This window comes from Castanea sativa, chromosome 5, assembly GCF_040712315.1.
Source record: "Castanea sativa cultivar Marrone di Chiusa Pesio chromosome 5, ASM4071231v1".
NCBI lineage: Eukaryota > Viridiplantae > Streptophyta > Magnoliopsida > Fagales > Fagaceae > Castanea > Castanea sativa.
Window position 1 is genome coordinate 53,515,815 of NC_134017.1, and position 12,629 is coordinate 53,528,443.

Sequence of the window (12,629 nt, forward strand, 5' to 3'; positions counted from 1 at the left end):
TTGATGTCTTGTCATTTGTTAAACAGAACCTTAGTTATGCCGGGTCTTCGGACCTCCTACTTTGGGAAAATTAACATTTGAAGTTATAATTTTTAAGAATCAAACAGAAACTTGGTTAAGTACAGTCCTCGGACCATAAACCTCGTGGAAATTGATGTCTTGTTATTTGTTAAACAGAACCTTAGTTATGCCGGGTCTTCGGACCTCCTACTTTGGGAAAATTAACATTTGAAGTTATAATTTTTAAGAATCAAACGTAAAATTGGTGAAGTCTTATCGTCGGACCACAGTTTTGATCAAGGTTATCTCCTTATTATGTCTGGATGTTAATGCGTTACTGTTTATTAAACTCGGACCTTAAGTTTCATATCTTTAAGTGTTAAGCAATTTTGTGTAAGGAATGGTCCTCGGATCTTACATCCTACTAGAAACAGTGTTGTGCATTATAAGGGTTTAATCATTATATGAAGTCCTCTTTTCTTTTTAATCAAGGCATTGTTTAAATATATTAACCATGTCACTTTTTATTAAATCTTTAATGATGTGCATAAGATTATGTGAAAGTTATGATTGTGCAATCCTTGGAGTTAGATTTGTTTACTTCCGAGAAATTTTGGTTATGTGCTAATGGCAATATTTATAACAAATACAAAAAAAGTAAAGTAAAGTATAACGTATACAACCCAAGTGAAAAGCAAATGAAATTGTTCTTCATTAATCAGTTAAATATGCATTACATAGATAATTCAAAAATGGAAAAAGAGAAGCCCTAAGCTAAGTCCTAAGCTTTTGGAGGAGGCTCTTGCTGAGAGGTACTAGTGCCCTCGGTCTTTCTCAACTCCAGCTCAAAGGGAGTCAAGATCTGCTTTCCCTTATCTCGCCGTCTTCGTTGGCGGGACGTTGGGTTCAACCGTTTGGCTTAAGTCCTTCTCTCGCATCCCCTCCTCCTTCCTTCTCTTTGTTGGAACCGAAGGTTCTCGTAGGATCAGGAATTTGCCGTGGGACCACCGGAGGTAGGGCAGAAGAATTGTCTCGGGGGTAGGAGTAGCGGCAGGAGCCTCTTCAATCTCCTCGTATTTCTAGGGGAAGCCAAACGTTCTCGGACTTCCTCAAATCCCAAGATTGGGGATCTCCCGCTGCGTTTAAAGCTTCCCCCATACTTTTTGACGTATTCGCGGCATAAAGCCGCGAACTCCTCCGTCACCGCTCCTCGGTGGTTGCTACCCCTTCATCAAAACTTGCCTCGCTTGGCGGCTTGAAGAGAGAGTTGAAAGGAGCCGGCTTCTTCCTTCATCGCCGCAGTTGCTTCTTCAGATCCGAGCACTCCCTTTGAGCTTGGGAGAGCTCTTCATCTCTTTCATGAAGGAGCTTGCGCTGTCCTTCTATCTGGGTCTTCATAGTCTTCAAGTTTGACTCGACCCCATTTTTCTCTCTCCTCAGATCTGACACCTCCGAGGCCGCCTTCTCGTTCTCAGCAAGGGCTGTAGCCAAGGACTTCTCAGTCTCCAACCTAATTTCGAGCTCAGTTCTGGCTACTTTCCGAGTGTCTTCAATAAACTTTTCAGCTACAAAGACCTCCTGAATAGCCTGTAACAAAGTATGATGGAGTTAGGAATAATAAAAAACGAACTTACCTATAAATATTATTAAAAGTGGAATCTTCCTAAAAAAGGAGAAAAACTTACCAGCGCTAAGTCTCTTTTTAGTGAGAGGAATAGTTGTGGCTGGCCCATCTTTTCCAAGGTCTCCATGTCCTTGGGCAGCAAAAGAGGGCGTTCCAAGACCTCGGCCAGGTTGTGGGCGTGGCCTTGTTGAACCGCCCTTATACTGGACTGGCAGGAGATGGGTGCGCCGTCCAGCTTTAGATCAGGGGACCAGGTGGTCGGTGCTCGGCGCACTTCAGCCTCGTCCCTGAATTCCCCGATTTCAACCGAACGGGCTCTACCCTTGCCCTTGTCCAGCTTCTGCTGCTGGGCCGATGGGAGTTGTTGGCGTGGTTTCTTGGGGTCTTTATTAATCGTCCCCTCATTATCCCCCTTCCTCTTCTTCTTGGGATCCTCGGCTGGCAGTTTTGGCTCAGCTGGAGGAGGAGGAGGAGGTAAAGCTGGGGGAACTTAGGACGTCCCCGTTTTCTTTTTCTCTGCAACCTTAGCGGCCCTATTGGTGAGGAGACCCTCCATTCTTCCCATGTCTTCTTTAAATTCGTCCTCGGGAAGGGCAACTACGAACCCTGCAATTCCAGAGGCCTCGGTGGCTTCTTCCTCCTCGTCGGAAAGTACCACAAACTGGTTCCCGCGAGGTCTCTCGGTGTCTTCGAGATGGAATTGATCTATCTCGTCGTCAAGTGTGTGTGAAGAAGACACCTGCTCTTCTGGAGTGATAGTTGTTCGTGAATGCACAGCAAGGGGGATTGCTGCTATAGGCCGGTTGTACAAAACGGTGTTAGGAGCGTCCGGGAGTTCGCGGTCGTCCAGAAAGTGGGGCCGAGCTACGTTTATCCTCCTTCGTCTTCGGTCGCCCGCAATTATGGCGTTCTCTATCTCCTGGAAGTCCGAGGAAAGGGGATTGTACCCTAGAATGAGGTGAGCAGCCCGGAGTTGTAAGTCTTCACTAACGAACACTTCGGAGCGAAGTACTCGGTTTAGATCGGCAATGTTACAGTGACTCAGACGAGGACGCACGTGCTGCTTATCTGCAAAAAAGACGTCAAAACAAACAAATCTGGTCAGATTCACACAAATATTTAACAAATTTAAGTAAATACGAATACGCATTTCTGTGTGTTAGGAGAAGTTGTGTTGTGGGGAGATTAATCCTACGGCGTCGCACCGGATCCCCCCACTCAACTGGGCAGTGGAGGCCGTCGTGCCAGTTCCCAGACACGATCAAGTAGTCGTCCTTCATGCCTTTGTTTGATTTGGGCAGACAGGAGATTAGCCTAACGGTGCTGGACCGAGATTTAATATAATAACCTACCTTAGAAAGTTTATGGGACTCATATAGGAACACGACATCGTGCCATGTGAGGTTTAAACCCATCTGCTCGTTGAGAGCATCTACACTACCTAGAACTCTAAAAACGTTTGGGAGGCATTGATCGGGACACAACCGGTGGTTGCGAAGGTATTCCCTCATTACGGGTTTCATTGGAAGGGTCATCCCACCCTCTATAAAGGCTATCATAGGGATGATAACCTCTTCCTCTTTCCTAGAACCGGCCACGGCTTCTGCCGGGCAATATTTTAGTCCTACATCGCTGGGGATACGGTATTTAGCCCTAAAACCCTCCATCCCAGCGACGGAATCAACTAGACACTTAAACCTACCCATTAGAAGAGAACGAAAGGCTAAACTTTAAAGGAAAAAATGTTTACGAAGACAGCCGAGGACTGTATCCGAGGAGAAAAGGTTAAGAACAGAGAGAGCAAGAACTTACAAAGTTGAAGGTACGGGTTTCCACGGTTTTCTGCTGGTAAAGAATGATTGTAGGTGTTTTGATGGGATTGATCCCTGATGAATTAAATGAAGGCGCAGGTTCCCGAAGCGTCACGACGTGCGAAAGGGCGGCCTCGAAATTATATTTGTCCCGCCTAAAATTTCGTGGAGTAACGAGGACCGTTGGATGCCCATCTCACCGTTGAACATGGGAGACAAAGAGTAACTTGCAGTAATAAATGCGCGCGTTTTTGAAAATAAAACCGCCAAGTGGCATCTTCTGGGACGCGAAACGATTTCCACACGTGCCATCACATATAAAGTGGTGAGAGTGGATCCTCGTTAGATCAAAACCCTATTTTTCTCCTCGGACGTCGAAAATTAGAGTTTTGAGGGGCTATTGTGGGGAGTAAGGATACCTTGATGAGAGTATGGGCCGATGGGTCATGCTAAGGAAGGCCGACCTGCTCTTGGGTTTAGGGCCTGTTAGTATTACGGGTCGGCCCATAAGCCGAGGATCCAAAGATCCAGCCGAGGATGCTTTTCCCCTCGTTCTGACACCAGAGAACCCGAGACTTCATGGTAAAGGTTAGGGAATGACACGGTCAAGACCAATGGTTAAAGGAGGTGAACCCTTGAATGTCCTAGAAGCACTGATGTGGGAAAAATGTCAAAGGTAAAGGCTGCTACCTCCACATTAAAGACCCTGCACCTACCATCCTGGCCGCATTAATGGGGAAGTGACACTTGAACAGTGGAAGGGAAACTTCTAGTTACTGTTCAAAGGCACTAAGAAAAGAAATATCTAGGCTAAGGGAGGAGTTGGGGCAACACGTGTATAAAGTATTAAAAAGAGGAGTATTTAAGGAGAGACAGAGAACAGAAAGTGGACGAAACTTTTTGTAACCTAAAAAGAAAAAAGACAAAGAGAGAGATATAATATAAGAACAGCTCTCGGCTTACATCCGAGGAGGCCTACTTACATTATTCCTTGTTGTTTCCAGGTACTGACAATCTTTAGTTTGTCATTTAATCCCCATACACTTCTAACCTAGGTTTAAAGCCCACACTCTACAAATTCGTATTGTTTAAGGCTCATTGGGCCTGAGCCCATAACTGTTCTTGGGTCCAGGTGCAATTGTGCACTTACACAACCTTTGAATTTAATGTCAATTTAAGAGTTTCCTATGACAAATTAAACTGAAATAAAAATAAAATAGTAGATCTAAAACTATATAAAAGAAAGTGAATGGAACATGAATTTCATTGATCCTTTAAGAGATTCGATTCCCTAATATATATAAAAAAAAAAAATTTGACTCCATAATGAAAAACAACACTATTTCAAAAGTACTAAGAATTAGCTTTCAATTCCTATTAGAAAAAATAAGTATGAGAATCACTAACCTTTGTTGTTTGTTGTTGGACTGAGATTGTGATAGGGTGATAGATCGAACATATTAATAACACAAATTTCCTTACCTTTCCATCTTAATGTTACAAATCGCATCTAGATTGTACCTACCTTTTGTGATGGCATAACATCTGTTATCTTAGATTCACTGAATACAATAAACAATTTTTGCCCATGCAAAGTAGATGGAACATAACCTAATTGATATAGAATTTTAAGATAGAGAAACCGTACAATTTTTTTGGAAAAGATTATTCCAAATTAGTTGCATGTACTTTTCTTTAGATGCTTTATAAGTTCTTTGGATAAAGTTATGTTGATAACAACTTCTTCTTCCTCTTCTTTGTGGGTTTTTATTTTATTTTAATAACAATGATTTTTTAGATAAATATAACATATTATTTGTTCTTATAAACCTTTCTTCTATTGTTTTATCACTTCCTAGGATAAATTAGTTTTGTTCTTTGTGTAATTATATTATTTTGTTTTTAAATTTCTACATTTGATAATTAGGTTTTAATAAAAAAAATCATATCCTATTTCCTTACAGAACAGTCACGTTTTTTTTTTTTTTTTTTTGGGGTTTTTGCCTCTTATTCTATTCATAATTTCATATGACCTTTCTTTCTTTATTTATTTATTTATTTTTTTAGTTTGGTAATATAACACATTGATTAACAATTCTATTTTCAATAGGATTTAAATTTTACATCAAATGGGACCATAACAATATATATTCTTAAAAAAAAGAACTCTATCTTATCTCCTTATTGCCTCATTCACGTGTTTTAATTTTTATTTAATTTTTTTTTTACCTTATGTTGATATTGACATTTTTGTTTTCATTCTATCCATAAAAATGACCTTTTTTATTCTATTTTTTTCATGGGATAACAACAAACACGTTAATTAGAAATCCTAATTATAATAAGATATAGTGATATAAATAATATTTAATTTTAATTTTAATTAAATTTTTTTTTTGATTTTTTTCTTGAATTTGTTACGGCTACTTGGTACAACCACGACTTTTAAGCCTAACTTTTATTATATAATATTTGATAATATGGCTTAAATCGCTAGTGAATGCATCAACAATATCAAGAGATGGTATTGATTCCATCAGGGCTAACATAGGATTAGCAATTTTAGCTCTTCTAACTTCTAAGTTCTAACCAAAGCATGTGCTAAACTATTTTTGAAGGGCACTAAAACTACTTTTGAAGGTAAGAGTAATTACTTTAAAAAGAGAAAAAAAAAAGAAAGAAGAAAAGAAATATTACATTTCCCTTGCTTTTAAAAATATTTTCAAAATAGTTGTATTTGTCCATTTCATTTAAGTGGAGAAAAGGAAAAAAAATATAGTGAAGCCAATAGAGCATACGTAGATGGTGAAATATGTAGGTACGTGGCAGAGTTAGAGGTCGGTAGTGGAAGGAGAAGAAATCAGTGGCAGGCGTTGAGTTTCCTGTAGTTATAAGAAACAGGCTTAAGCCATAAGCAATGGCTTCTTCTCTCATCTTCAGGATCTCTCCATTCACTACTCTCTCCACAACTCTACACTTCCCCAAACCCGTATCTCCTATTCTCTTCTCTACTCACAACTCCAAGTCTCTTTCTCAGCTCAATTCCACCAAGGTAATAAACCAATCAATCAATGTCTCATAATAACAAAAAAAGAAACAAATTTTGTTACTGGGATTTCGTTTTCTTGATGGGTTTTGTTCAATGAAACTGAATTTATTGATGTTTAGATGGAAGGAACTGAAATTACTGAGGAAGTGGCAGAGATTTCAGGACCCAATGGGAATGTGAAGAAGAAAATCTTTGTTGCTGGTGCAACTGGAAGTACTGGCAAGAGAATTGTGGACCAGCTTCTGGCAAAAGGTTTTCATGTCAAAGCTGGGGTTCGTGACTTGGAAAAAGCCAAAACTTCACTTTCCCATGACAACCCAGCCCTTCAAATTGTTAGTATTTAAGTGCAAAGTGAAACTTTTTCAATTGGGTTTTTCTTAATTCTTGGTGTTGTATTGAGTTTAGCTTAAATTTTTTGAGGTTTGGTAATGTTTTGTAGGTGAAAGCTGATGTAACAGAGGGTTCTGAGAGGCTAGCAGAAGCTATAGGTGATGATTCTGAAGCTGTGATATGTGCTACGGGGTTTAAGCCTGGATGGGATTTGTTTGCTCCATGGAAGGTCAGTAAATTTTGTGCCTGTGTGATTGATATCTATGCTCATTTGGCCTTTTGTAGCCTGTTTCATATTTGTATTTGCAAATTGTTCATATTCATGCCCTATCTGTAGTCATTTATATGCTGTTGTCTTTGTTAATTGTCATTCGCAACGCCTTAAGAAAATAATGAGATTTATACTTTTAAGTCCTGTGACACTGTAATGTAGTTGTCACTAAATATTGGCTAACGGGGTGTGTGTGCGCGCCCGCGCGCGCGTTTGTAATGTCATCCACAAGCATGTTGATGAAGGCAATCTTATCTCATTGTCAAACTAATTGCCTCAATACATAGGTAACTTAGAGTTTGATGTTTTTATTTTGAGTAGGAGAGTATCATATTTGTTCAATCAGAGAAGGGTTGTAAATACCCTTTTATTTTATTTTATTATTTTAAGGATGATCTTCTATTGACTGTTCTGCATTTTGTGTTTACGATTTCACACTCATATTGGTTTGTGTGAAAATTTTCTGGTATTTACAACTTCTTGTCATGTACTTTCTTTCAGCTCTGTTTGGATTCAGCTGTTAATCAATCATAATTAAAATTTATCATGGAAGGATGTTGGTAGAAAGGGGCAGCAGGCCTAAAGTACAATATAGAAAGAACTATTGACTCACCACACTATAGGTTGTTAAACAAAATCAAAGTAAATTGATAGCCTTTATCTGTTTTGAGAATGATAAAGTCTGTTTTGGATGAAAAACACTAAGAGGGCATTGATACCAATGAAAAACATACGAAGGCAAACATTAATTTTCCTGTACTAGACATGCTTCCTACCTCCAAGCGGTTAGGGTCTCTCTGATGGGAATATTGCTTTTCTCGCAATTGCTGTGTATTTATCTTGATCTTGAAGAAGCATGAGGTTAGCATTGCTCCTTTGTTACTGTCTTTAACTTTTTTCCATTCTCAGGATTAAGGATTTCTAACTTTCTAGCAGAGTAGCACACTATTTGCGATAACTGATGACTATAGTCCTTTAGTTGAGTAATGCAGTAGTCTTCCAGTATTTGAACCAGGGACGAAACTAGGATTCAAACTTAGGGGGGCCAAAGTTCTTTGTTCTTAGATTTTAAAAAATTGGAATATCAATATTAGAGGTTAACAAAGTTGCATTATTAGCATTTATTTATTAATTATTAATTGTATTTTTTCTTTAAAAAAAAATTAATAATAAGATTTTATAATCAACAGTTTTGCAAGTCAATTGGCACATCTTAATATTTTCAAAGTCTAACTGATGTGTGGATGAAGCGATCAATATGTGGCATAAGAATTGTCTTTATGGTTATGAGGGTGGAGTCATTTGAGAGGGAAATAGAGCTCTTAAGTGAGAGGGAGAAATTGGGTAAAAGTTATTGGGTTTTTGTGATTTTTTTTGCTAGGATTTGAAATTAATTTGTTGTTATTGATTTTGCTTAGATCGGATTTATGTTTTTTCCATAGATTTTTATTTTTCCTTATTATTTGGATATGTGCATTTTTTTTTTGTATAGATTTTGCTTGTTATCTATTTGTTGGATTTCTTGGGTCAATTTGTAAATTTTTTGGGTAGGGGGGCTAAGTATATAAATTTAAGAGCCAGAATTAAAATTCTTTTTGTTAATACACATACTAGTATTTTTTTTTCAAAGGTTTGGGGGGGGGGGGGGGGGGCATGGCCCCCCACTGCCCTTAAGTATTACCGTCCCTGATTTGAACATAATCTTTGGACGCTTTAAGAAGCAATAGGTTTCCATGATCTTCTTCCTGAGAAAGTTAACGCAAGCAGAAATGTCTTCAATTAATAGTTGTAATCTTTTCTCAAATAAGGGCATCTGTGCGTGACATGTATACAGGTTACAGTCTAATAAAAAGAATCGTTCTGGGTGTTAAATACAGTGATAATGTCTACAGTGTTGATTATTCTAATGTGGAATAGGAATTTAGGAATGGCAATTGGGGAAGTCCTTATGTATGGTGCCTTTGATATTTGATGGCCCTAAAGTTGCAGATGCACATGTTTCTTTATGATGCTGTTTGGTAATTTAAGTGTTGCTGTCTGAAAAATACAATGTTTTTGCAGGTTGATAATTTTGGCACGGTAAACCTTGTTGAAGCATGCCGTAAACTAGGTGTGAATAGATTCATACTTGTCAGCTCCATTTTAGTCAATGGAGCTGCCATGGGACAGATACTTAATCCAGCTTACATCTTTCTCAATGTTTTTGGACTCACCTTAATAGCAAAGCTTCAGGCCGAGCAACATATCAGGAAATCTGGTATAAACTACACAATAATAAGGCCTGGTGGGTTGAGAAATGAACCTCCTACGGGAAATCTTGTAATGGAGCCAGAGGTAATGCCATACTTCGTTAGAACTTCAAACCATTTCTTCATCTTGGTCATATACTAAAAATTCAGTCGCTTCTTGTACTCTCTCTCCTTTTTAGGATACTCTTTATGAAGGTACCATATCCAGAGATAAGGTTGCAGAAGTTGCTGTTGAGGCATTAGTCTATCCTGAAGCATCTTACAAAGTTGTAGAAATAGTTTCACGTGACGATGCTCCGAAGCGATCATATGAAGATCTTTTTGGTTCAATAAAGCAACTGTGAATTTTGAGTTCAAATCCAGAGCTTTTTTTTATTGGCAGAGGAATATATCTGAATTCTTGCTTTCTGGTGGCAGAAATATGTCTGCCTATTTCCCTGTTTATATTTACTCTGTTCTCTTCATTTATTAACAAAATGGTGTTTTGCTTCTATCATATGACGTATATAATGTTATATGAACTGTTTGTTATTCTGCTATTATCAGTTTTTCATATGATAAGAAAAGAACTAATTTTAGTCATAAAATACTGTCTTCATGTAGTAATCAATTTAATGTTAACTCAATTAGGACCATTGATCTGACTAAAGTAAAAAATAATTCCGAACTTTGATCCTGCGAAAAAAAAAAAAACCAGAAAAATCAATGATAAATTTTAAGAAGCTCAGAAAGCAAAGGCTACAATACAAAGCATTAGGATTTTGGGATTAGATCCCTACCATTGGATCTAATCCCAAATTTTAAATTTCTTTGAAACTTAAATAATAGAATTCTACCTAAATTAAACTATTTTAAAATTGTAGTAATTGATTATCTAGAAAAAAAAAATGATAATTTGATTTGGGGAAATGTATATCTTAACAATTAATGAGCGTGCTACTTGTCATAGAGAGGAGATAGTCACTTAGTGTAGGCACGACTTCTAAAATCCAAAAATTATTACTAAAACTAGGACACAAAAAATTATGCAATGGTTTATGATCCAGAGCAACTGTGACCAAGTGACCCCAAGGCATTAACAAAATAAATACATGTTCTTCCACAGAATATTTATGAACTGTCACCGGAATTTGTGGTTTGCTGGGTTGTCCGCCTTACACTTCCTCGTCACTAATCGGGGTGAAGTGAGCTTGAAGACATGAACATAATGAACTATCTTGCCATTCTAATTCTTCCAACCAATCTTTCTTTGCTTTATTAATCTCTTTTATGGTTTGACTTGTATTGGAGTCAATGCCAAGCTTCTTCAACATAAGGCAATCATAGAAGCTAATGTTTTCCAATTGTATTGCATAGTGTTAACTAAGTTGGGTAGATAGTGAAGTCTTAATCTTTTCAACTACCTGATCCTGAAATATGATCTCCTTACTAGCTGAACAATCTTCAACGAGCAACTCCTCTAAATTAGAGAAAAACTGGAGTATGCAGCTTGCAAAAACAAAATGCAATTGTGGCATATATACTGTCAATGCTCTTAGCTTAGCAAAGCGTCCCAGTGGTATCATTTCTTCACAAATCATCGTCAATTTTGACAGATAACTAATGCTTAGGTGCTTCAGAATTGGAAACATTGCATCAGAAAGTTCCATGCTAGCAATAATTGTTTGAATCTTGGCACATTCCCTCACTGCACATAATCTCAGTCCAATGAAGTAACTGACTCCAAACTCTGATAGGCTGCAAACATTGTTATGATGATCTAAACAGAATGCAATAGTATGAGTTAATACTTCCACCACCGCATTTGGTATTGTCTCAGCATTTATGAACCTCAAGGATTGACCCAATTTAACATAAGTTAGATAATTAAATGCCAGATTGTCCACATGCAGAGACACTAAGCGCTTCACATCATGGCCAACTATAAATTTGAATTCAGTTAAACCCAAGTTTTCCATTTTAGGCTTGTTCAAAGAAAGAGTTCAATAAACTCTACAAAAATAGTCATCAAGTTGCACGCTTCTTCTATGCCAGATTTCACAATCTTAATCCACCTCTTATCTCCCGGGTACACATCATAATACTCGGTGTTTCCAATTCAAGGAGACTTGCTATTTCATGTGAAAGCAATTCACTAGGCAGCTTAACATATTCTCTTCTGTTGTCAGTACCGTAGAACGATACCTTCAAGTGCCACTGCCTCAGAGAACCCAGTTCAGAAATCTTATTCGCTAATTTATTAAGCTCAGTTCCTTGAAGATCAAGAACCTGAAGTCATCTCAAAGATACTTCCTTAGACGGAAGTGTAGAGTGGAAAAATTCCCGACCTATCGCAAGTTGACACATCATATTACCAAGTCTACAAAGTACGGCTAATTACAAACGACCACGTATTGTTACTAGGTTTTGCTATCACTGTTCAGAAACCAACATAAATTTGTCAAATGTCGTTGAAATAAAGACATAAAAAGCATACAAAAACCAATTACATATCAGCGCGTGTAAGCAATGACATAAGCAGTCCAGCACATGTCACCTTGAAAATCAAGACATTTCGGCCAATCAAAAGATGTCATGTGTCTTGGAGAAAAAATCTTAAAGCTCCTCCAATTAGACTGTGACACATGTCATCAATTAGACTTCGTCACATGTCACTCACAGGTAGCAGAGCTAGTAATACACAATCTTGTATAATAAGCACTTCAAGGCTTGTAAGCTTACAAATAGACTCTGGTAAGGCTTTGATCCTGGTTTTAGATAGGTTCAAAATTGTAAGCCAAGGCATGAAGTCAAAGGAGGACATAGGTATCACTCTTTTACATTATTTTTTTAGGAACAATGCCAAAAGTTTGGTCTCTCTGGTAGGCTGGATATCTCATTGTACATTAAAAAAAAAAAAAATCATATTGGCTTCTTCCTATTTCTGCTCAGCAGTCCTCCAATAGACCTAATAATTTCCCTTTCTAAGCGCAGAACACCAGTTCCGCGGGCTGTAACATCTTTCATGTATCTCAATATATCCTTCACCAAGTGCGCTCAATAACGCCTCTTGTGACGTGCTCACTTCAATCAACTGAGCAATCTGCATTCCATCCTTTCCTGAAGGAACCATAGTCGCTAACACTAGTGCGACTTTGTATGCTTGTGATGCACGAATTCTTGTTGGTGCAGAATTTTAATTTTATTGAAACCTATGTAATAGAGTTTTAGCTAAAGTAAATTATACTAAAAATTGTGTGATCCAATTAGCTTTAATGGTAAAATTTCTTATCTTTAAATAAGAGATTTGATATTC

The 12,629-nt window shown here is 37.9% G+C and overlaps 1 protein-coding gene across 1 annotated transcript; it reads left to right on the top strand.

Annotated features, from left to right (window-relative positions):
- The first annotated feature begins 6,174 nt into the window (after positions 1-6,174).
- Positions 6,175-9,827, top strand: LOC142633895 (uncharacterized protein At2g34460, chloroplastic). The gene is made up of 5 exons (XM_075808154.1): positions 6,175-6,487; positions 6,604-6,816; positions 6,924-7,043; positions 9,147-9,419; positions 9,514-9,827. Exons 1-5 carry the CDS (start codon positions 6,353-6,355, stop codon positions 9,676-9,678), a joined length of 906 nt encoding a protein of 301 aa, XP_075664269.1. The 5' UTR covers positions 6,175-6,352; the 3' UTR covers positions 9,679-9,827.
- The last annotated feature ends 2,802 nt before the right edge of the window (positions 9,828-12,629 follow it).

What these genes read in the sequence shown, in the direction of transcription:
- LOC142633895 (XM_075808154.1), top strand. Translation starts at nt 6,353, where the DNA reads ATGGCTTCTTCTCTCATCTTCAGGATCTCTCCATTCACTACTCTCTCC. An exon ending in ACAACCCAGCCCTTCAAATT is followed by an intron (nt 6,817 to 6,923) that starts GTTAGTATTTAA and finishes AATGTTTTGTAG; the next exon opens with GTGAAAGCTGATGTAACAGA. An exon ending in ATTTGTTTGCTCCATGGAAG is followed by an intron (nt 7,044 to 9,146) that starts GTCAGTAAATTT and finishes ATGTTTTTGCAG; the next exon opens with GTTGATAATTTTGGCACGGT.